At 39.2% G+C, this 25,740-nt stretch overlaps 1 protein-coding gene across 4 annotated transcripts in view; it reads right to left on the bottom strand.

Annotated features, from left to right (window-relative positions):
* myo3b (myosin IIIB) overlaps nt 1-25,740 on the bottom strand; it is an 88,374-nt gene that overhangs the window by 35,591 nt on the left and 27,043 nt on the right. For 3 of the 4 annotated variants that reach the window (XM_088083241.1, XM_088083243.1, XM_088083244.1), the window contains 16 exons: nt 25,253-25,408; nt 22,246-22,330; nt 22,040-22,156; nt 21,084-21,188; nt 20,706-20,789; nt 20,365-20,567; nt 20,193-20,291; nt 19,978-20,092; nt 19,078-19,204; nt 18,318-18,528; nt 17,366-17,513; nt 14,693-14,846; nt 13,465-13,553; nt 12,811-12,940; nt 1,996-2,075; nt 111-131 (listed from right to left, as the gene is read on the bottom strand). In XM_088083241.1, coding sequence (XP_087939367.1) covers nt 111-131; nt 1,996-2,075; nt 12,811-12,940; nt 13,465-13,553; nt 14,693-14,846; nt 17,366-17,513; nt 18,318-18,528; nt 19,078-19,204; nt 19,978-20,092; nt 20,193-20,291; nt 20,365-20,567; nt 20,706-20,789; nt 21,084-21,188; nt 22,040-22,156; nt 22,246-22,330; nt 25,253-25,408 — 1,924 coding nt within the window. The remainder of the gene's footprint in view (nt 1-110; nt 132-1,995; nt 2,076-12,810; nt 12,941-13,464; nt 13,554-14,692; nt 14,847-17,365; nt 17,514-18,317; nt 18,529-19,077; nt 19,205-19,977; nt 20,093-20,192; nt 20,292-20,364; nt 20,568-20,705; nt 20,790-21,083; nt 21,189-22,039; nt 22,157-22,245; nt 22,331-25,252; nt 25,409-25,740) is intronic. The other variant, XM_088083242.1, reaches the window with a different exon arrangement.

The following is a 25,740-nucleotide window of genomic DNA, read 5'->3' as shown; positions in this document are numbered from 1 at the left end:
ATGATGATTTCAGTAAATTATGTATTTTCAAAGACTCATTGGATTTGAAACTGGTCTACGCTTTAGAAAGGATTTAGACCTATTAACTGTTTACTCAACATAAGTCTTACCTTCAGTAGGTATTTGGGAGACTTGATGGCGAATAACATGGAAATAAAGGAAGAGAGAAGTGGAAAGACAAGAAGCTGAAATTCACCTTCAAGGGATTTTCTACTTTATATCATAATGTGAATTCTGTTTTTATTTTTATTTTTTAACAAACATCAATTTTAAATAACTCCAAAAATAGTTCAAACTATTTTCAGTTTCACATCTTTTAGACATAATGATTTGACCGATACAGTTGCTTTCCCTTAAAGTAAAGTCAAACAGACATAGTGAAATGAAACTGTTGAAGTAAGCCCAAGAGGGAGAAAGTGAAAGTCCTGCTTTCAAGAATCTTGTTAGCTAACTGTCTTGTGCTAAAACATAGCATGTTGCCTCATAAAAAGGCACTCAAAGAAACTCTGCATGAAGAATCTCAGTATGAACATGATTAATAAACAACAGTGGACCAGTGCACTTCTGTGGCCCTGTCTACATGTAGCCTATACAAATGTTTTTGAAAACAGATATTTTCCTTTACATTTTCATCTCTTGTCCAAACGGACAGACTTTTAGGTCACTAAAACGCTGATTTTTGAAACATCTGCTAAGGTGCAGAAATTCTGGTTACTGTGTGTACTCTATGGACCAAGCGTCAACCTCTTAAAAATGAAGCCATTTAGGAACTGTAAAGAATTGTAGCTCCTTGAATGGCCACTTGAGGCTGGCTCCAAAACAAAGTAAATCGCCAAAATGTCCAACATAACAGTTAAAATTAACATGTTTACAGCCTGGTACAAAAAACAGTTTTGTTTCATTTTATCAAGGCTTAAAGCTATGCATAATTAAGGGTCGTCTGCTTAGAATGAAAGTTAGTCTGCCGATCGTGTCCTCGGCTTCCACTCAGATCCACCTCTTGCTCCTCCAACAGCACCAGGCTCTCATTTAAAAATGGTCAGTTCTGGCTAAAAAAAACAAAGATGGTGACGGACGAAACTCTGAACTCAAGGCTTCAAAATGTCAGTCCACAAAACAACAAATGACGTCATGGTAGCTATGTCCATTATTTTTACCATTTATGGTATGGACATGAAGGAGTGTTTGGAAATTGATGGCACAATCTCAATTAATGCGTGCCAATAATTGCTTTGTGTAATGAGTTTATGCTAAGGACAACAAAAATCGTGGACTACCAGTTTGCTAACATTTTGGTAGCACTGCTTGGTATAATAACTATAACACATAAAATAACTATTGCACCACTTCACGGACGAATGGAGGCATCTGCTGCAACTCAATTTCAGAAGTTTAAAGTGTGCCTGAAACTACAGATTTGGTTTGGGCCTGGTTGAATAGGCACCTTGTTGGCATCCAGTATCTAGTTATAATTATACATTAAGGTTTCTAGAGTGGACGGAGATATTTTGTAAAAAGGAAAGCAATGTGGACAGAAATACTTTTTAAAACGGAGGGGGAAAATATCTGTTAGTAAAGATATCTATATCTGTGCAGACAGGGCCTTAGTAAGTCCTTTCAATGTTGCTTCATGTAGAATTGTTGTGCAATATTAGACTCATGAAACTATCCCTCTTATTAAAGTTTGTTGATGGAAGTTATTTGAGCTTATTTTAGAATACCTACACTTTTTCCCCCAATACTTTAGTGCCCATTAACAACAAAACAACAGTTAGTAAGTCTGAAAACTACTTTTATGCCGTAGACACCAAATGCCAGATGGCGATGCTGCATCACCACAAGCAAGACAGCAAACATAACAGGGTAGTCAATTAATGTGGCTATGCTTCACAGCACAAGTTTTTATTGGGTTTCTTATGGTGTTGTGCCTGTGAGCAACAAATAAAAAAAACATTATGTTCTCAGATGTGATGATTTGTGCTACAGGAGCCTCACCTTGGTGCGTCCTGAACCGAGCTGTGGTGGTAGAGATCTGGAGGCAGCAGTGACCCGGGCTCTGGACGTTGCCAGATTTCCTGTGCAAAGTATAAAAACAGTCATGAGTACTTGTGTCAGGTCTTCTTTAAAGAAGCAGCTCACTGCTGAAAAGATTGTCCTTTTTTGAACTGCCTATGTAAGAGAAATATGCAAATACTTTAAAGTTAGTACTATGTGACAAAGAAAATGAAGATAAAAAAAGGCTGGGACATTTGTTTTTGCTCAAGAGTAGGGATGTCAGTTTCAGTTAATTTTGCATTTGATTGCCCAACTCATTAACTGGTAAGTAAGTGGTCAATTTATAAAAGAGCAAGTTCGCGAGAAATACAAGAGGCCCTTCCTTTTGGTCTGAAACCCAGATGACTCAGTGAACATAAGCGCCTAATTTCTGGGAGAGTGGAGGTTGAGCAAAATGTTTCCATAGCAACGCTTATGGATTGGGATGATGTTACTAGTAGTAACTGCTAAATGAGCGGTGCTGCTAGCTAGCCTCTACATGACCTGGCTGTTATGCAGTGCAAACAAAGAGCTTTAAATAGAGTGGCCAAGGCTAGCTAACCAGTAAAGACAGGATGGTGGGGCAGTGGGCACTATGTTTCCACATATTAACATGTCTAGCCTAAGTTCTCTTTCTCACCAGATCCCAGTCCAGTAAACTGAAGAGAAGCAAAAATCAACCTATAGACCAAAATGCCTATCAGGTCAAAATTATTCTTTGTGGTTAACAGATTAACAGTTGACCACTGACATCCAAACTCAAAAGGTAGAAAATATATAATTGCCAGAATGCACTGCCTTGGACCGGACCAATAAATACTCCCACTGGTGCGTGACACAATGCGAGCTTGTCTTCTTCCACACAGAAAACAATATGTCAGTCAGTTAAACAGTAAGCTAAAATATGTTTCTAAAAACATTTGAGGTGAGGAATAGTCGGTGCAGTAAGTGAATCTTGGTTCGTATTTTATCAGCACTGTATTTGTTTTAGCGTTTCATCTCAGAATTTTTTTTACATTTCTATAGTCGTGACAATATAAGAAAACAGTATGGCACCCACTTCCTGTTCAGAAATGTTCCTATTATAGCCAAACAGTGCAAAAAATTATGTTTCAGAAGACATTTCGATCAAGACGTAGGAAAAACAGTAACAGAATCTTGGTTCATAGAGAGAGAAGGGTAGCTCTTTCTCTTGATCCACTTTCATACTCTATCTGTCCGTGGTGGCAGGTCAAAGTACAATCTGTAGCTCAAACAATAGCCCTATAGCTAGTGAAAATCCAAAAAATTAGAGTTGAGAGACGTGCAAGGGGATCTGGGTGCTGGTAAGATGGAGAGAAGTTTACCGCAGTTCATCTACACATGCTACAAACATTGTTTTGATAGAAAGCTGGTTGAAAATTGTTAAAGTATTTCTTTGAAGTTTTAAAAGGTTTGAACAGCTGTTTCAAATAAAGGAAGGAAATTATTTTTGAGAGCTAACTAGCAAACATGCAGACACAATAAACACTTTTATATTCTTTTTCAAATACAAGATATAAGTTAAACCAAGTGAACACTTACACTATTATGTGTAGTGTTCTTAGTGCAACAGTATAAAAGACAGTTCAGAGGGAGCCTAAATCTGAGCTGAATCCCATGGACTCAGGAGTGCAGCTGCGTGCACAGCAGTCCAACAGCCCCACACACAGCGGAAAGGATATGAACATAGCATATGCAAGACAGTCTGAACATTTCAAAGTTTCTGCACAAGATGTCCAAATGTTTTCTCTGGCTATATCTTCAGAGGCTAAACTGTGATTAATAGCAGTGAAAGAAGCCTTTGAAGCAGGATTGGTGACATCAAAGTCCTAATCCATGGGTGGCAGGATTTTTATAATGAGTGGGAAGTATCTTAACACATTTCAAAGGGTTTACTCCATGAATAAACAATAGCTGCACAGATGTGCCACACACACCTTTAGAAAAATACGTCTGCAGACACAGGAGGCAGCATTACCCAAGCAGCCGTGTATGGCAAGGAGGAAAACCTTTGTACGTTTTTTAAGATAAAGCCGAAGTGACAGGCCAACAATTGTTCTAGATTTTCTGCCGCACACAGTCGAACTTCGAAAATGCAAATATGTAGTCGGCTTCTGCTATATGATTTCGAGACTCACGTCAGTTGTTAAGGACGTGGTCTGACGACGAGCCAAAAACTTAAACGCTGGATCAGCGCCTGCGTTTCTCAGAGGACTCTGCGCTATCAAGTGTGCATTAGAAGCATCAATCAAACACTGCAGAGATCAAAATCAATTTATGATGGATTAATTAAGAGCCAGACCACTTCTAACTTTAGACAAAGAACGTCCTACTTGTGCCAAAGGTTTTAAAGTGAGCCAAAGCAATGTGGTGTCTCATGGGACAAACACACACAAAAATTTGTGCACAAACACACACACACACTGCTGTAGTCAAAACAAGCCAAAACATATGATGTGAGAGAACTTCAAAAGGACTCAAATAGTCTTTTAAGCTAGTGATGATACTGCTTTTTGCATTTGACAGTTATCTGTTAATTTTATTTATTTATCTACTCATTTATTCTGCCATTAATACATATTGCATTTTGGTAAACAAACTAAATTCAAGATATTCTGTCACACTAAAATATGCACTTTTATATTTGTTAATAATGTGCTTGAAAGAGTATCCACAGGTTCTGGATCTCCACCCTAAAAATAGAAGAAAGGAAAGTGTAAAATATGATAACATGGAAATGTGAGCAGTTAATTGCTCATTATGAACACATGTTTGTGAGAGGGCCTTGTGTTTAGGATCACAGGGACAGATTTTACATCCTCATATGCCCCTTTGGCACAATCAACACAAAAACACACACACACACACAAAATAAAGTATGATCTTTGAGAACAGGAGCCGTTAAACTGTGTCGGGTATATTACCAGCACACAGGCAGGGAGGGCCCCGCTCCAATTAGCCCAGAGTAAAGCTGGATGGATTAATTGGAGTGGGTCTTGTGCAAATGAAGTGCGCTCTCTCCTCTCCCCATTAGTGCTGCTGGGCCAGATCATCTGAGCACATTTGTCATGATGAATTAGCGGCTGCGAGTGGAACGGGCTCATGGAGTGTCACTGTGCTTTCACGCCTCTCACTTCCATGACACCATCAAGGGGAGATGAAGGGGCTGCGCCGCGATGAGAGAAACTATGACAGTTGTACCTAAGCCTCGCAAATGGACACTCGCTGCTTTCTTCGCGTATTCCTTGGCGGCGGGTCGTATTAATTCATTCTTCTGGCGGGTTTCATACCCCCTCCTGACTAGATGATTAGAGCATGGGTTAATAGTCAGTATCCTCAAAGATTTCCGTCTCCTGAGACATGAAACCAAGGGAACACCTGTGATGTCCGGCCTGAAAGAAGACCTTCTAATTTAGATACAGAGGGGGAACTTGTCTAATGATGTGGATTATAATTATTCAAACACAGAGACGAGCGAGAAAAACACGCTCTTTGACAGCGGATTCAGTTACACGAAAGGGCTACATACAGTTCTATAAAAAAAAATTCAAAATAAAAAAACTTCAACAGGCTAAAGTTGCATGTGTGATTTCCCTTTCCACATGTTTTAAACTCTCTTGGGTAGACAGTATGAGATTTACAATAATAATGTTCTGCTATATTTACACCAGGTTTCATTCAAGACATGTTCAAAGCTCAATATTTATTGTATGAGCTAGCTTTTGTTATAGTTTTACGAGTCCATGTTTCACACTTCATATTGACTTCAGTGTTAAGTAGCCAATTTGTTCCGACTTTGTTGGTGTTTTAATGCATTGTACATGTTCTCTTGAATCTTAACAAAGAGACTGAGAAATAATCATTACAACTTTGCTAAAACAACAAATCTATGGTGGACTAAGAGTTTTGCACAGTACTGTATGTATTTAGGAAGAGGCAGATTTTAGTTTTGTCGTTATGAAAATAACATAATAGAAAACAGCCATTTTAATATAGTGGTCAGATAATTAAAAGAGGAGCAGGTGAGGGGAATATGTCCCATCAGGTCACTCAGTCCCCAGAAACAGGCGGTGGAGGAGCGTCCCACTGATTGTTTCTGCTTCACGCATGTTGCTCTTGGCATGGACTTCCAGGACAAACAGAGTGAGGCAGAGCAGTGTGTGGGGAGGGTGGAAAGAGAAAAAGCCTTCCTTGGCATCTGTGCGTTCACTTTGAAAATTAAGCCCAGCAAGAATCCTGTAGGAAAAAAAAAGCTCAAGCTGGCAGTTGTATTGGGGTTCTATTGACAAGAATAGTCAATGTGCTTGGGATTAAAAAGCAATCCCGCGTTCAATATGACACCTCCCTACACGCTTTTATGAGTGCCAGTGTGTGCCTTGTACTTCAGAAGCTGTGGATCGAGCTGTCGACACGGGGGACAATCAAAGTTGTAAGAGAGAGCAGCCTTCCCGAGCTGAGTGAGCAGAGGCTTGCTGGATATCTCCGCCGCTCTCCCGCTCTCTTTTTGAAAACATGTGATCTAGAAACTCAACTCAGCAACCAAGCAAATGAGATTAAAGCACCCATAACCCCCCGCCACCCTCCCCACCCTCCATAACCACCACCGTTTATGCCTAGAGATGGCTCCGGGGGCTGTTGATTTAAATGCCATCCACTACTGTCAGAGCAGATCAATCATAAAAAGCATGGTGTAATTGGCTTTTAGTGACACAACACAGTGTTGCATTTATCAAAGGATGTTGTACCATGTGACTTAGGAGAGCTGGCTCCTCACTATTGATGTGCGGGGCCGTCAAAAATCCCACTGCTGACTCAAAACATTCTCCAATACCACGATTAGGGGAGAAATTGAACAAAAGTATTACTTGGTGAGTGTCTCTTTTGGTAGCGAGAGTGTGTGGAAGTCGAGTGAAAGAATGTGGCGTCTGCCCACTGGGATGAAAAAGGCTTCTACTGGGAGAGAACAAAGAGCCAAATGTGTCATATCGCTGGGAGAAGCCTGTCATTTCTACACAGGAGGATCTCCTAACATGAAGGGAGACGGAGGGAGATGCAGAGGACGGCAGAGCTGCTGCTGTGGCTTCATGTGAAGATGTAAAAGCAATGTAAATTGTTTAATATGCACGATGGACTTGAACTTATAACCCCTGATATCTCACAGGAGAACAGCGTGCTAGGAGCTTGTTCTGATAACTCCTAACTAGTGTTACAATTGTAAAATACAAAGAAATATTGTCACAAGAAATGTGAGGCCTGATATTGTGGATGCTCAGGGGATTTTATAGTTTAGTACTATAAGTCAAGTCAATTTATTAGTATAGTGCCATATAATAATGAAAGTTATCTCAGGACACTTTATACAGAGCAGGTTTAGACCACACTCTTTAATTTACAGCAACAATTCCCCCATTAGCAAACACTATTAGAAGCATTAAAGTAAAATTAAAACCTGCTTTGGATTGAAAAGTACTAAGATTCTTTTACTTAGTAAAAGTAGCAATACCACAATATAAAAATAAGCTGTTTTAAGAGTCCTGCATCTAAAATCTAAATGTAAGTGTTATATCCTTATATATGTTAACTACCATAACTGATGCATGGCTGTGTAAATTAAGGGTATAGCAGATCACCATGAACCTGATTTAACTACTTTATGTGCTGTTTGGTGGTGCATCATATCTTTAACTAATTATGTTTTATTTATGTAAAATCTCAGAAGAAATCCCTTTTAACCAACACTTATGATCCACTAGCAGTATGTGGTGGTACATTTATCTGCAGAGACTCTGCCTTCTATCTTTACTTTATCATTTTCTTCTTATTTTGCTGTGTTCGGGACATTTTTGGGTACAGTGCAAAGATGAGGTCTGGACTTTATAAAAAGGAAGCAACCCAGTAGCAGCAGCATGCGTCCAAGACAAAGCTACAAAAACTGCACACACAGCGCCGAAAAAAACGCAAATATAGCGAGGAGAATAACCAGGCAGATAGGAGTCGTTCAAAAATGAGAGTGAATCTGGGGGTTGGCTTTCACTTTCATTTTTGCTGCCAAAACACGTTTACACACATTAACCATCAGTTCCTGATTAGTGTACCTTTAATCTGCAAAATAACAAGTACCCAGGTTTTTGAAGATTACTTTTAAAATGTCCAATTACAAATTAATAATTAGCTTGGTAAAAATGTAATGAGTAATGTAATGATTTTAGGTAATATTACATATTGATATTACATTTGATTACTTTTTATAACAAATGTTTAAAACTGGGAAATGAAGCTGAAAAAATGTTTGGAGAAAGGCTATGCCAAAAGAAGACATTCCTGTATGGTAAAAACATGCAAAGCAGCACAATAAATATTATATAGAATTCTTTGATAAAAGGATTTATATTGGGATGTGATCTATTTGTAATCAGCAACACTGTCAAAAGTATAATTTATTTACATATTTTTTCCTTGTAACTATACAGTCGCATTTCTCTTATGTAACTAAAAGCAAGCACATCAGAAAGTGCAGTACTTGAGTAAATGTACCACTGCAAACAAATATACAGTAACGCCATCCATCGATTCACAACATTAATTTTTCCTCCTCAATGAGACATGTTTTTTTTAAAATACAGATTAACTATCACAACAACAGCAAAAATACATGAAATCTCAGAAAAGTCATCTTTTTACTAAAATTTGAAGAAATACAATGCTCCACGTGTAAAACCATTTTTGCTGCATACATACGACAGTAAATAAGATTTAAGTAATAATATATCTGCATCTACAGCTCGATGTATGTTCTTCCACCGCTTAAGTTTAATCACATGAATATTTCAACTGTTCAGATAGCCTGCAAACTAATAATTCATAATAACAACAAATTGCACCAGTGCACTGAAGCTCTTGCTCAGACTGTACCAGTGACTGCTGAGATATAGCATCCTTTATAAAGTGTTGAAACCCTGGTAGAGATAAATTACGTCTTTACAATCTGCTGTATGTGAGCTTTAACTCTTCACAGGACATCACTCTGCACAGCCTCCAGTTTCATTGTGCTCTGCAAAAGACTGGCAGTCTGGAGGTGTTGTGTGAGTGTGTGAGTGTGTGCATGTGTGCGCACAGATGTGCTGTGCTACAAGCAGCATGGCCAGGCAGCCCTGCAGCTACACACACACACCCACCCACAGAGACCCATACTGTGACCGCAGGCTGGCCAGGCCCTGGTAGGCCCTACTGAGCCTCGCCAATTCAAACACTGTGATCCTCCTGATCTGGGAAAGGCCCTGGCTCTGATGAATTTGTCCATGCAAATACATCCCATTTCCTCTGACAAAACACCACCACATGTCCAAGCCTCAAGGACCCACATTCTGCAGGGCTCAAGTGGCCTCGCTATTCACCGCCTGGGAGCTTTTTACTTTCTGGGGCCCTCCTAGTTTCCTACTGTTCTCCAAACATGAACTGCATCAATACTCAGACCATCACGTTCTCAATCTGCTGTGTGAAATGAAAGGGTAGTCCAATACAATAATGTGCGCAGTGTGTCTGTTTTAAACAAAATATACCATAGAGGAGCATTATCTGATTTAGAGAGATCAAACTGCACTGTTTGATGTGAGTAGAAACATTAACGTTCACTACATAAGTGTGTAGTTTGACATCCCAAATCCATTATTTCACTTCCATCACAGTGTCAGGCTGCAGGTCTACGAGGGTGTCCCCTAGTGGTGACACTGCGAGGAGACGACCCAGAGTGTGTGAAACCACCCTGGTGTAAAACAGATTTCCATCAGATCCCCCCAGATAATGGTAATTTCACAGATAACAGTGAATCTATAATGTGAACTAAAATGCAAATTAAATCCCCCCACAAATTCTACCCCGAAGAATAGATTTATAATTTTCTTATGCTATGCTGTATCTCACTTTAAACGGAGCTCCATCTTTTCTAGAATGATAAGCCGGAGCAGATCGTTTCATAGCTTTTATCTGAAGAGATGATCTGCAAGTTTCATAAACTGCAATGAGAAAATTGGACCTCCAACTCCAAAGAAATAACAGAGTTAACTGTGAGCATGTTGCAGTCACACTGTCTTTAATTTAAATGCAAAACAATTTATATAATTACTGTGAGCTTTGGTAGAGCTTTTTAGGATAAAAAGGCTCAAACTGCACTATAACACTATAGCAGTTTATATCTGTGATAAATCATAACTGTTGCAGGAATAAGATCTGAAAAGTCTGCCTGAAAATCTGAAGGACTCCACCTCAGCAGACATTAAAAATAAAAATAAATACAAAACAAAAAAATAATAATAAATAAAAGAAGACATATCATTTTAGCTTGTATTTTTTTTTACTAAAGGTGCCTCCTCATTTATTGTCTGTTTTTTAAGTCCATCTTTGTTCTTTTAAGTTTTTTTAATCCCTTCCATTTTATCCCCATTTATGTGGTTTTTTTTTACTTTTACTTTTTATCATTTTGTCATTTATTGCTTTAATATTTTTTTTGTTTTGTTTTCTTGTTAGTATCTCCTATGCTGTTTTAATTGTGCAATGTTTAGATTAGATTAGACAAAGTTAAGATTGACTGATTTGAAAAAGAGTGTCTGTTGGTCAAATAACATCCAGTCTCACTCGCACTTTATTTTGAAGAATATCACACAGAAGATTTTGAGTCCTGCAGACTTTTAATAGGTTGAGAGACTCTTTTGTTTCTCAGTTTGACAACCTGTGAAATCACAGTTTGGCTCTTAACGCACTAACTGACATGCCACCACTAAACATCGTCCAACTCAATCTAAGCAGCACCCAAACATAGATCCAAATTCTTGTTCTGTGAATTTTGTAGCATTTTATAGTTTGGGGCGGCTGTGGCTCAGAGATACAGCGGGTCGTCCACTGATCGGAAGGTTGGAGGTTTGATCCCTGGCTCAGTCAACATGTCGAAGTATCCTTGGGCAAGATAGTGAACCCCATATTGCTCCCAATGGCTGTTCCACCGATGTATGAGCGTGTGTGATCGGTTACTGACTAGCAAATGGCACCTTGCACAGTAGCCTCAGCCACCAGTGTGTGAATGAGTAAATGTGATAGTTTTGAGTGGTCAGAGGACTAGAAAAGCGCTGTACAACAGCAAACCATTTTTTTTTTACCATTTACCAAAGGACTACAGCTGGCTAACATGCACATTTACAGAAATGTTGATTAATGTGTGCTGTCCTTATAAATAAAATGAAACTGAAAGAAATTAGCCTGCACTGAGTTTGAAAGAATAAGTAACAGATATACAAAAATTAGTAACCTCCGGAAAGTTTTCACAGGCCTCCATGCTGCTCCCTACTGTTTACTAAACCGTTTTCAGACCTGTCCATGACGCCAAATGTCAAACAAAAAAAAAAAAAACACAGACAAGGATACTCATCTGCTGCAGAGCAGTGTACACAGCTCATGTCTACTGGCAATGGGAAAGGACCATAGAGGACAAATTTGGCTGGTTCACCCGCATTTATAAAGCATGCTACACGTGCCGATTTTGGTGGGAAAGGGGTTTAAGTAGCCTCAGTGCACCAAGGTTTAAAAGTGACTCTAACAGGAATGATTTAGGGATAGTTCAGGATTTAAATATTAATATTGGGGGGGGTTTTTTGTATATATGTGTATTTATGTGAAACACTTGATGTGCTGGGATGCAAGACAAATTTCAAAGTTTTCCTGACAAGAGTGAAATCAAGTCACATGAACTTGACCCACCGGTCTGAGTGGCAGGACACACAAAAGTGCAGTGGACCAAACAGGAAATAAAGAAGCTTTCAGATCTGACACTATGTCAGCAGCAGTAAACATTACAGCACATCTTAGTACCTACTCAGTGCCTCTGTGCACTGAAATGAAGTGTTCACTGAATTTGTTTTTATAGAGTGTACTCCTCTGAAGCCGTTAATTGCCAAAAGGAAGTGGCTGAAGACTCCCTTGTGCACAACCTGCAATTGAAGTTTACAGACACGTTGCACAGATTTCTGCTGGAGTCTCAGTTAAGGTGCCTTTTGTGAATTGAAGCTCCTTTTAATGCCACTGGGACTGAAAGCAGGCATTTACAGGCCCCTAAAAAGGAAGTGAATCACATAATGTGGCTTAGCTGAAATAAAGTAGGAAGTGGGAATCTGATAATTTAACACATCTATTAGCATTTCGGCTAAGTCAAGTGACCAGGAGGCCTCAGCTGCAGCTAATGACGAGCACATTACTCTACCTTCATTTAACCAACAGAAAAGAGGTGGGAAGAGTTGCTTTTGTGTTCTCTAAATACTGTTTCTTCATCCCCTGGGTATTTAGAAACCTTATCATAAAAATATCCCACTGCACCCACAATCTGTAGATAGCATTCAGCAGTGGGAAACCAAGAGGGACAGCTTAGTGAAAATAAAAACAGAGCGCCGTGCAGAGAGCTGAGCCTCTCAAGAGATAATGGAGACTGCAGATTTATCCGAGCACGGCACACAGAGGCTTGAAATGAAGGGGGACCAGGAGATGCCTGGGAGCCGCGTCTTTAAGAAACCCACTTACCTGAACATTTATGGAAGCAGGAGACACCGGCACAATTCACAGAGTAATACAGTCGGAACCCGGCATTGTTAACAATAGTTTGTCTCAAAGAAAAGTTTCCATTACCATTTCCATTGTGGTTAGCGGTAGAATAATGCTCCTGTTAGTGGCTGAGATGTTGCTATATTTTTCTCTCAGGCCTATATCATGGCATACCTGTTTTAGTTAAGGGGCTGGAGAACAGCTGCTGCAAAAGTTTGTTCTCTGATGTTCTCAAAACGACGACGATGTCCGCAGGAAGAGTGTCTCTGTTCTTCTCCAAAAATCCATTCACGTTGTACATTACCTGTCGAGACACAAACATTAACTCTGAATGTCACATTTTAAGGAGTCAATCTGATTTGTAATTACCTCTTGTATAGAGCCTGGAAATGTGGTCAAAATAAGTATTATTATATTTTTCTGATATAGATGAAATCAGAGACATCTGTGATAGGCATATTAAAAATTGAAAACTTTGCGAAGATGATGCAGAATCTCTTATCAAACCAACAAACAAGGCAGAATGTTATTTGTTGCACAGTAGGGCTGCAAGAAACATTTGCTTTCATTGTGGATTACTTGCTCAGTTGTTCGTTGTAAAAACACATAAGAAAATAGTGTTTCCCAAAGCTCAAGATAACATCCTCAGATGTCTTGTTTTGTCTAAAACCAAAAGATATTCAATTAAATGAAAACATTTACATTTAAGAAGCTGGAATCAGATTTTGACTTATTTTCCATTTAAAGATGACTTAATCAATTATCAAATTAGAACTAATTGATTAATTGTTGCAACTCTATTGCACCATCCATAGCTATATTTCATACCTTTCCTGCATAATGCTGAATCCCAAAACAAAGCTCCATGCGTTTTGGTATCCAGAAGTACTTGCAGCGCAGATTGTCCTCAAATTTATCTGTTTGCAAGAAATGAGAAAGATAAAACAAAGTAAAAGGATACAAAAATATGCTTTAAGCAGCACACAGGTAGGAGCAATTAAAACTACATAAGCCAAGGGGGCCAAACATGTGGCCAACAGGCCAGAATCAGCCTGTCAAAGGGTCCTGTATGGCCAGCTGGATGACTTCGCACAACTAATATTGATACACTTATGAAGGCTTAGAGGCAGGACTGGGTACCATTTAAAAAGTTACAATACTCTCAAATGATAAGACCATCAAAGTACTTCTTTTAATATCCATCACGTGAATTGAAGCATTCAGTTGCATAAAATGTCGGCATACATGCAAACACTTTGGTAGCATCTCAGCACGCTGAACCACCAACGCTGTCAAATACACCACAGCCTATAAGAGTTGTAGCTACTGTGGTAGCCAATCATATGTATTGAATTAAATAATGCTTGCTGTGATTGGTTGCAAGCAAAACCATACAAATAGTTTATTTTCTGCATCTGGGAACAAGAAGGATCAAATGCAGGTATTGTTTGATTTGATGAATTCTGATACTACTTGGTACTGGTTGGTCGGTTGCTACCTTAAAGGTATTTAGTACTGATACCCAACCCGACTAAGAGATGTCAGATTTTGAAGAAAGTTAAATAGTGAGTAGATACTTCATGTAAAATGCTGTTTTAGAGGCTTTTCCACCCTGACCAGCTTACAGCTCTCTGGAAAAAAACTGTGGTCATATTTGAAGATATTGAACATTGTGCAAAATATTGTCAATCAGCAGCTACAGTGCAGAAGAATCTGTAAAAGTGTTGGTGGAGCCATATTGCTAAGTCACTGCCAAAAGTTGATTTGTAACTGGTTTGTAAGGCAGTGGATCACTTAACCTGCTGGTCTAATAGCTTCCACTTTTAGTTTGGTGATGTCAGCATCACTAAACAGGAGTGGAAATGTATGAACAAATGCACACGTAATGACACTGAGTAGTAAACTGACCCAACATGAACTAAAATGAAGTTTGTCACCCCCAATATAAGTTTTGTGGCAAGAGCTGCAGCTTCATTCAAAGAAGCAGTGACCTCTAACCTCTGATGTTCATGTTTCATGATTTTTGACTTCTGAGCATGCTTTGCGCCAGTCTTACCCACTAAGGTCTGGTCGGTGGCCTGTGGGAAGCGGCTCTCCTCGTCCATCAGGGACAGCAGACCCATGGGCTTCTGCAGGAACATGTCCAGAATAGGCCTGTTGTCCTCGTACTCCACCAGGCTGGCATCCACACCCTCGCTCTGGTATTCCATCTAATTAGAACCAGTGAATGTAGAACAATCTAGTTAATGATTTCCCTAAATGACCCAATTAAACAATCTGGGCTAAATATGATTTCTGGATGTGTGTGTGTCTGTGTGTGTGTGTGTGTGTGTGTGTGTGTGTGTGTGTGTGAGTGTGTGTGTGTGTGTGTGTGTGTGTGAGTGTGTGAGTGTATGGGGAAAAAAAGAGTTTCTAATCAACAAAACCAAACAGCTGCAGCCGGCTGTGTGTGTGTGTGTGTATTGCTGAAGTTTACAGCATAATAGAGTCTTTTACTGAATGCATAAAACAGAACAGCTCTGAACTAACAAATAGAGCCGCTTACTTATTCATAATTTATTTCACTTTGCAAATAACCCAGAGTCATATCATATTATTGCATCTATTTAATTTCAGATCAAAAAGTTGTTTTAAATATATATTTTACTAATAAAGCGGAACCAATGGATCTAAACCGTCCTCATGTTTAAGTCATTAACTCAGAATAATCAGTTTCTGTGTACAGCAGCGAGACTGAAGACACCAAATAAAAATCCCTTTTCCACAGAGCAGCAGCCCTTCATCAGGGGCAGCACACACTTGTTTGTAGAAGAGAAACTTTTCCAAATGCTTAAAGGCCTTAATTCAATGATCAGTGCTGTAATTAATGTGTAAATGGTTAATGTCGCTTCCACTTCTTGTTCTGGAGAGTGCTGGAAAATATAAATTAATCAGGTTTTACATGTGAAATCCTGCTTCAATAAATTATCTTAGTGGTATTTTATTTTGGACATTCTTCAGTACATGTGTTGCTGGGTGCATTTAAACATAAAGCAGACTGAGTTTTAACTGTAATAACGTGCTATATGAGGAAAAGTGCCCTCCCTTTTCCTTTTAGCAGCAATGTTGCAAAGTTAACACAGACTAAAATGCATGATGGCAAAATGGTTCTTGATTAATGTCGATTCATTTCCATCAACAAAAATAAAGACTTCTCGCACTTCAGGGTAAACAACTTCATTAAATCAATTAAGAATGTAATTTGGTGGTGCGTAACGGTATAAACAATCCTTTACACATCACAGCCTGGCTAAAAGCAAAATGTTCATGTTGAGAGCATCTCTGCCCTGATGGATGTGAAAACATACAAATAACAATAAAATGCCTGATTCCCAGAAGTGTTTTAAAAGGAATTTTTAAATGCAGTATTATTGCAGAGTAGTGTTGTGTGTGTGCGCTCACTCCACATTATATGCAGGCTGTTCTCATGTGCTGTTTGTATGTATACCTATGAAAGGTAATGCACCAGATTTCGTACATAATCCATGTAATCAGGAGAGCTGCGATCACGTGACCAATGCTCTTATTGCAGTTAAAAAAAGGAAGTAGTATAAGGAGAGAAACTCTGCAAAAGGAGGCAGGTAGAGGCAATGGAGGGGTCAAACAAACACATGACTTTCCCCCAAGAAACTGGTCATTGTGTCCTGTGTGAGATGAAGTAAACTTTGAGATATTTTAAGGTACATCGTCACCATGTTTCTTTACCAACACCTAACTTGACTTGACTAAACCCAACCTATGTAGTTTTATGTTAAGTATGTAGCTTTGGGTTAAGTACGTAACTTTGTTAAGTATGTAACTTTAAGTAGGTCACATGACAACCCCCAACCTAAACCTAACCTACATAACTTTGCATTACGTATGTGACTTAAATATGTAAAGCTACAGTTTGTAACTTTTATGAAAATAGCTCATATTTGCTGTAACTGTCTCTATATACGCACAGCATTATATGAGACAGTCTGTGAATAAAATCATGCTCGTCTTTCTTCTCGTATTGCCTCTAATGGAATTTACCAGAAATGACTGCATGGGAACGGAAACAACAAATCAGAGTCGAGGCGTCTCTCACGCAGCTTTCAGTCACGGCTCATGAACTGCAGTCAAACTGTCAAAGCAGGCAGCGCTGATAAAATATGAAAAAAGGTTCTGTGCCTATTTCTCACCTAAAATAATTTCAGAAACATATTTGAGTGTACTGTTTAGTTGTAAAATGAGAACATTTATGACCCAGACACCGTGTTGGAAGCAATTATGCCAAGCAATGGCCACCGGCTGGGCCCACTTTCTTATTTTACAATTAAACAGTACACTCAAATATGTTTCTGAAAACACAGAATCTTGATTCATATTTGATCAGCGCTGCCTTGTTTGACAGTTTGATTGACAGCTGCATTAGAGACTTCTCGACTCTAATTGGTTATTTTTGTTCTTGTGCAGTAAGGCCATTAGAGGCAATGAGACTGTGTCTCATGTGCCTCTGTGCTGTTGTAGGGACAGTTTCAACTATGGCAAAAAGTTGCTTTTATCAAAGTTACCAACTGTATTTTTAACGTTAAGATGCCATTCGTGTGGTGCTAATTTGTTAGACAGACAAACCATTGTATATGTTGTTACATAATATGAATTAGCACTGTGTATTTGCACAGACAAACTTGATCAGTAACCTCTTACCGCATGCAAAACTCACCTGTTCAAGGGCGAATATGTGCTGGTTGAAGTAGAACTGGATCTGCTCGTTTGCGATGTTGATACACAATTGTTCAAACGAGTTCTTCTTGAAGTTTTCAAATCCAAAGATGTCCAGGATTCCCACATTCATCCCGCTCTCTGCGGCACTTCAAAGAAGGAAAAGGGGACAAACAAACGTATTATTCTGTGTTATGGAATGAGCAAATCCCCAGCAGGCATATTAATTGATAAAACTTTAATGATAATCCAAGTTCAACCCAAATACAGAGTCTGGTCTGGACGGCCTCGTAGTCTGATGAGAAATCATAAACATGAGCTTTCAAAAAGTCAGAGTCTCTTAAATGGTTTTATTTCAGCTTCTATTGATTTAACCTCGAGTCATTTTCAATATCTGCACAAACAATACTTATTTCTACAACACAGCATGAAGACTTAACACCCTGCATTTCATATTCAGCGCTTGGAGCTGCTACTTTTCATGATCAGTCATTACCCGCTGTATGTAGAGGTCACCTTTAGCCTGTGCTATCGGGTTGTTAATGGCAATAAGGAAACGGCAAAGATGACTGGGATGCAGACAGGAACTCTGGCTTTTGTACATCTCTGAGAGACGACTCCTTGACAGTCGACGCTCATATTTATGAAGGAATTCTTTTGGATCAATGAACAGCCTCTTTGCAGTCTCTCTGAAGTCTTTTTAATCATCTGAACATTATTTTCTCTGCACGCAACACATATCAAAAATTTATTAAAACTTTTTTTTGCTCTCCTTTTACTTGTCTTGTGCTTGCCCATTGATATTCTTCTGTGCATGTTTGCATCTACCTCTGCAGACTTCCATAAAGGTCATCAGGGCTTTGCAGAAACTCTGCGTGACCGCCCAAGATAATCGAAGAGGAGAGAGTAACAGTGGACGTCCACACAGATGTTCATCACCGGCACACACTCACCAGATATTCATGTCAGGCTGCAGCAGGGTGTTGATGCGGTTAACAATCCAGCTGAAGAGGCGCCCGTACAGCGCCTTGGACATGGCGTCTCGGACGTCGGCTGCTTTGTCCACAGTGTTGGTGCGGATGATTGTCTCGCCCCTGGTGACCACACACTGGGAGGTCAGTGCCTCCTGGAGTTCCTCAGGACCGATGCTGAGGAGCGACGCAGCTGAGGGAAAAGACGAGAGTGTTAATCAGTCTGATAATCAGGAGCTCGTCTGCTTTATCATTAGCATAAAAATAAGCCCCGGCAATCTCTTATTGTGGATGTCTTAGCTTCTTTACATTTTTTATGTAAATGAAAATGGTTCTGTGCTTTTGTATATATTATGGTTACAACTGCTTACAGAAAAAAAATTCCTCTTTTTCTGGGTAGCAAAATATGGTTGATTTATTGTTTATTTTGTGAAATGCACATAAAAGTGCCCACAAAGGGTTTTATGGCATCCAATATACTGTTGCCACAGTGAAACATGTTACAAAAAACTATTACAAAAAACATAAATCATTACACAAAATAAAAAAATATAACAGAGACCTGTAAAGACATTTCTCAAAAAAGATTCCCTTCATAATTATAGATAAAATAGCCTCCTTTTTTAAAAATCTCATCTAAATAACATTTCCTACTCAGGGAGACCATTAAACCTACCTGCTTTCTTTTGCTTAAAAGAAGAGTATCGCTGACTATTGCACCGCACATTGTATCATATCTCACCGTTCTCTAAGGCCTCTGAGTTAGGCACTTCACTCTTATCGGTCTGGTGTTGGGATGTGATGGAGGCAAATTCAATATTGCCGGTGTTTAAAATGCCTGAGAGGATTCTGTAAACAGAGTTGACCTCCTAAAAAAACAAAGAAAAGATAAAACTTTCTAGCAATTAACTGATATTTGATCAAGTTCTCTAGATTTGATCGAGTATTAAAGGAATACTACAACAATCAATTACTCATCCTGTGTTACCTTGAGCTTGTCAGGAAACTGTTTTCCTGGCTTTCCTCAACGCTGAACAAAGAGTCCAAAATTGGAGAAATTTTTGATAAATTTAAGTCATTAACGACAGCAAAACTGCATTAAAGCATCTGTTTACAAACTCATACAGCTCAAGCAGTACAATACAAGTCTCATTTATCTTGTTGCTCAGTACTTCTCAAACAAATGCATCTAAAAATTTACTATTTAAAAAAACTTCTGTGTACAAGTGACAGCAAGTGCGTAAGTTTGAAGTCTGCTTGTGAATTCCACTGAGCAGAGTTCAAACTCATGTATTTGCCCAGGCATGCTACTCATCCACGCTTGAGGATGTTTATGCAGATGTGTTTTAAATAAAGTTCTAGCGATAGTGATTGGGAGGTACTGAAAATACAACTTTAAAAATGCCACTTGGATTATACTGTATGAGTTATATGAGAGTTTGTAAACAAATGTTTTGATATAGTTTGACTGTTGTTACACTTGGACCCCCTTTACTTCCATTTCATCAAGAATTTCTGTTGTTTCTGGATTCTTTGTTCACCGTTGAGGCATGCAAAAAAAGGTTTTCTTCATGATGTAACATTGGTTGAGTAATTGATATACAAATGGTCATTTTGTAGGTGAAGTATTCCTTAAAAGTACCTCTTCAGTGAAGCCGATGTTTCTGAAGCACTCCTGAATTGCGTCAAACTGTTCCGTGTACAGTTTGCTGGAGACGATGTCTTGCATGACTTTGCAGTGCTGGCTGTCAATGTACCTGCAGATGCACATTATGACCATCAGTGTTTGCGCTCCAACATGATAGGAAGGGACAGATGACAGGAAAATTATGAGCAAAGTCAAACTGCTGTGTTAACCTGGGAGGTGTCCTGTCTGGCAGCCTGTAAGTCTTCAGCTTGTCTTGGTGGTAAAGTCCAGCGTATATATAATAAAATATGTGGAAGTTCTTCTCCCCGCTGAAAGAAAGCAAATGGTCATAAGTGTGAAAAGGGGAACTATAGTCAGACCAAGCTTGAGCAGTTTACATACGTAGCCTGTTTGATGACCCTCGATTTCTCCAGCAGGTACTCTGATATCTTGGCCCCGATGACCGCTCCAGTGGGGGTGAATTTCATCTCCAGGTATTTGCCGAAGCGGCTGGAGTTGTCATTGATGGCTGTGCATGCGTTTCCAAAGGCCTCTACAAGAGGGTTCACCTGCAAGATCTTCTCACGCAGTGATCGATTGTTTGCCTGAGAGCAACGACATGTTTCTTTGATGAACTAGAACTATTATGTAACTTTGTATTATATGAATTGAGATTCTTGCAGCATTTAGCACAAGTAGGAACAAATTTTAAAAAAGAAAGGATTGCCACACTGTCACTATACCTTTCCCAAGAAGGTAAGATGCTGAACAATCAAATGAGCACTCTCTGTTTTCCCGGCACCGCTCTCCCCGCTGATTATGATACACTAAAACAAAAGGAATATCTAGTGACTAAATCTCAAGCTAGGAATATTTACATTATATTATAGTCTTTTCCCCTTATCACAGCAGGTATGAGTCTTGCAGAGAATGAAATCTCCTTTTCATGACAGACATAATTACTTCAAACTTTTGTCCAAAGGACAAATGCTAGATGAAACCGTAAATTTCTACAATATGCCTTCCATGCATTTTAAAACACTGTTTCATATAATTTTCATATAACTTCTTTCTTTGCAGATTTTCATCATCATTTCAAATGTTTTTTTCCTTAAGTGTACCTGGTCTTTGCAGAATGTCACCATGCCTCTGTATGCTGCATCTGCAGTGGCAAAGATGTGTGGAGGGTTGTCAGCCCGCTTCACACCGTGGTACAGCTTAGAGAACTAAGAGAAGGCACATGCAGACACAAGGAACAGTTATTTCATTTTTAAAGACTTTTACAAAAAGGAAAAAAAAATTGGTGATAGTCAAAGTCAAATCGAAGTCTACTTTATTGTCACTTCTGCCATATGTACAGGACACAGACGGGATTGAAATGCCATCTCTCCCGGACCCCTGGTGTAAACATGCAAGTACACAAACCAAAGAATAGAATTGTCGATGCATATGCTGATCAGATTTTAGAGGGTTAAAGATTCCAGATTTTTTTCTCTTATTATTGTTCAATTAAAAATGCGCCTTTTTTGAAATAAGTACATTCAACTGAAAACTAAAGAGTCAACAGCCATGCTGGCAGCTGTGTGAGACTGTGTTGTTTTCAGCCTAATGCTAAAGTCAGCAGGCTAACATGCCCACAACATGCTAACACGTTGATGTTTTGCAGGTATAATGTTTGTATTTTAGAAAAACTTTATTCCTGACCTTCTTCAGGGTCAACTTGAAACACTTCACAAACAGCACTTAAATACAGTAGGAAAAAAAGCAGGAGAGAACAGCCAATGGTGTATCAACAAAGGCAGAATCACTAAAGTCAGAGGAATTGATCCTCTTGGGACCATAAATATTTGTACAAAATGTCATCATAATCTATTAAATAGTTGCTGAGATATTTGAGTTTGGACCAAAGTTGTGGACCAGCTGACAGACTGACATCGGCATCCCTACAGACATGCCACTAACATGGCTAAATAAAATATAAAACTAGAGTGGTTGTGCTGAAATTTCAAATCATTCATCATTTCCATTTTGGTTGGGAAACCACTGGGAACATTTGCACGACTGATCCATAACCAACCTGAGGAGAGTAGATACTGAGATTCTGGAAAGGATTGAGAGCGATGAGGATGTCACCAACGTACGTGTACACCTGCAGCTCATCATACCGCTTCTGAAGATGGCTGATTATTGTCTCCTGAGGAGAAAAAAAACACACACACAGCATCAAGAACAATGTGCACTGGATGGATCAATACATGATGAGATAAACATATTAAATCTTACCTCATCTAAGAACTCCAGGTTTACCAGATCATCATCGGGACAGCTCTCTATTATGAGGGTTTTACGAGTATTGATCCGCTCATGCCTGTATGAAGCCAAGGACATGATAATGCCTCAGAAAGCTGTAAAGTGACCACCAAATGAGAAACAGTAGTTTGAATGGCTGGATGTAAGACCCAGGCACTTCTAAGGTTTGTGTGAAGCCCTTAAAGCTCTCCCAGGGGACACATCTCCCATTATCACAGGCTGTGATTGCACTTCATCTGTGTTTTGACCTATCACTCTCCAATGAGCCCCAGTGGGCAGAGGTCAACACAGAGCCAGCTGCCTCCAGGGGACTGTGGAAATCCTCAGGGGACACCAGAGGATGTGTGAAAGAGAGCTGCGTCTGTGAGTGCCAACTGCTTTATGTGTCTGCATAAGTGGGTATACACAGAGGATGCACAGTAGACTCCAATGTACAGCTGAGAAGCAACCATTTCTATGACATTTAAAGGATATCATTGATGATATAAACACCAAAACCAACACTGCATTGATAATGTTTAATCAAAGAGCTCTATTGTTGTCAAAAACACACTAATGAGTCACACAGTTACAGCCTTAACGATGAACACTGTGGTGTATTTTAAGTCAGTACTGCATAAATCGTCCTGCTAGTGTCAATACCCACCAGGAATGGGCTCATATATTAATAACTATTAACTGGTTTAAACTAGTGATTTACTTCATCTGGTTGCACCAATAAGGGCTGGTGATGGGAATCATCAGAAGCGCCCTGATATGACTTTATCACGATACTTAGCTCACAATACAATATTAATCCACTTTTAAATGTTTTGCGATATGTTGAGCGTTGAGATAACCTACATTTTGCAATACAGTATTTTTTTCCAAGCTGCAAATCAAGATAGAACTTTGCTAACATCAACGTTTTCAGTCTGTTCATGTCATTCCCAATTATTTTGTATCGCTGCAACATGTTTCAAATGGACTGAAAAAGCAAATAATTTTGTTATTTTCATAGGCTACCAAAAGTTTTATTTGTAGCTTATTTGCAATTTTTATAATTAAAAAAAATCAATACTTGGCATCTACGTATCTATACAATATTGTCACACAAACTGTTGTGTGTATAGTATATTCACTGTGTTTTCAGTGCTTTTATTTAAGTGAGGAGCTGAATACTTCCTTCACCACTGCTGTTTTGTCACTTTTGTTAGTGTATGTTTTAAAGATGTATGTCTTCAGTAGGAACAGATGGGCTTGGGTCTGAATTTCATAGAGTAGGGAGGTCAGAAAGTGATGAAAGCTGGACTAACAAATTGTTAATGTTTGTCTTTTCATTGAATTTGTTGACAATTAAGAAAACAAAAAAACCCCCAGAAAAACAAGTCTTCTTTTAATGAATGCTATGAAAACGCATCTGTTACTTCTCAGTCCTCAAAACTAAAAAACAATTGAAAAAATATAATTCACAAGATGTATCAATATTCTATTACAATAAATAATCAATCATAGCATGAATAAAAATATCCAGGCCCCAGGTTAGTAACTGTTTCCTCCTCTGCCTTTGTATTCATTTTCTATTCTGAATATAATGTAAATTCAACAGCACAGAAACGGAGTCACATGCTCGATATGTGGTCCCTCTAAAATGAAAACTCGTCATCGTGTCCCTTTGGAGAAGGACTTGAGACCTCTAGCCCTTACCTCTCTCCTGCTTTGAAGTAAATCACACGATTCCACCTACGGCAGCTACTTTTAAGTTCTCTATGTCTTTATTCTTATCTGGAGTCATTGTGTGCTGATCTGTGGCATGAGAGACTAAACCAGGCGAGCCCGGTTCTCGCCCTACAAGCTCCTAATCCCATTATCCACTTTCACTGTGGACAGGAATTCGGGATCAGGCTCAGGCACCGACTCTGCACACTCTCGGGAGTAAACAGAGCTGGCACAACATCAAGACTCTCAGTCAAGGGCAGGTTCAGCGAACTCCTTTATAATGAAGATTAAGCATTGCCAAAGTCAGTATTTCTCCAGTTAATAACGGGAGGCTTTCCGCACTGTCATTCGCTGCCATGAGAGTGTCTGGGCGAACTATTCATCATCACACATTTTAAGATAAAAGCTCTCCCTGTCTGTATACATTTATTCATTAAGGACCTTGTATAATAGCTGCTAATATGATCTGTAAAGAAAATGACCAGAATTATGTCATTTAAAAATGAGCAAAAAGAAGGCAGCACGGCTGAAATGTCACTTATTTTCTGAAGTAAATCAGTTTTAAACAGAATATTTACTCCATCGATGGTTTAATCACACGGGTGGGGAAGTACTTTGTACTAAGGACTCCCCATCAGATGGTTGCTACATCCAGCGGCCTAAATGGCATTTATTAATCTAAGGTTAGTCAGCACAATCACTCCCTCTGAATTAGTCACACTCCCCTAACTTCTCTTTAATCACACACTGTAATGTCCATTACTGGGGCTCATCATCATCGCTGAGTGTAAGAAGATGAGATCCTGCCCCCTGCTGGACACAAAGAGTATCACTGCCACTCAGTCTGCCGCAAAAAGCTTTGTCAGTGCAGTATATTATCTCTTCTGCAGTAACTGTTGTAGAAAATAAAACATATGAAAGTATGTAAATGTCATCATGAATAATTGTATGAATTATGATTCGTCCATGGTCATGTTTAGGTACTTTTGGAGGCCTTATGCAGGCATGTGAGGAGGCTCCAGGGTGTCTGAAGGTTAAAAAACTGAAAGACCTTGTAGATGTTTAGACTCCAGTATTAGACACTGTTTCTTTAAGGTGTTGGTGTGTCTTTGTCCATGTTCATTCTTTACCAAGAGCTTCTCAGATCCAATTTATGTCATTACTAAACTCATATTTCTATATAAGATTAACCGTGGGTCATCAAATGTATTTTGTTATTCATAAAGATTAAGATTGACTAAGAGTACGAGTTTGTTAAGAATGTAAAATCAAAGGGACTTACTTGGTTTTAGTTTTGCAGCCCAGTTCTTGCTGCTCCTGGATGAGAGCTGATAACTGATTTTGGAGTGCCACGTCTTTGCCGTGGACCTGCTTGATGAAGGGATGCTCCAGGAGGTGGGTCACAGATGGACGTGCTTCAAAATCCTTTATCAGGCACCTGACAAATAACAAAAATAAAGGAAGCTCTTAATACTTTAAGACAGATGAAGCCTCCGATGTTATCTTTTTTACTATTTTTTCTTAAACGGCTATAGAGAAGCTGTGCCATCACCTGAACATTGTAGAAAGCTGGTTTGACACTGAGGACACTCACACCCAGCAGGGAGCTCCTCGCGTTTTTAAATCTGGGGTCACTAATCGGTCGTTCTCTGTTTGAGCACCACATGGTCACTGTCACCATGGCCCCCGAGTCCAAACAAGCCCTGCTATGGCACAGCAGCAAGTCCTATCTGTTATGTGCAGTGTTTGCCAATAGTTGAAGTCACTTTG

Source organism: Plectropomus leopardus, chromosome 10, assembly GCF_026936395.1.
Source record: "Plectropomus leopardus strain MGB_pleo_1.0 chromosome 10, ASM2693639v1, whole genome shotgun sequence".
In the NCBI taxonomy this organism is placed as follows: domain Eukaryota; kingdom Metazoa; phylum Chordata; class Actinopteri; order Perciformes; family Serranidae; genus Plectropomus; species Plectropomus leopardus.
Note: the sequence above shows the minus strand (reverse complement) of the source record. Positions and strands in the feature narration are given on the sequence as shown.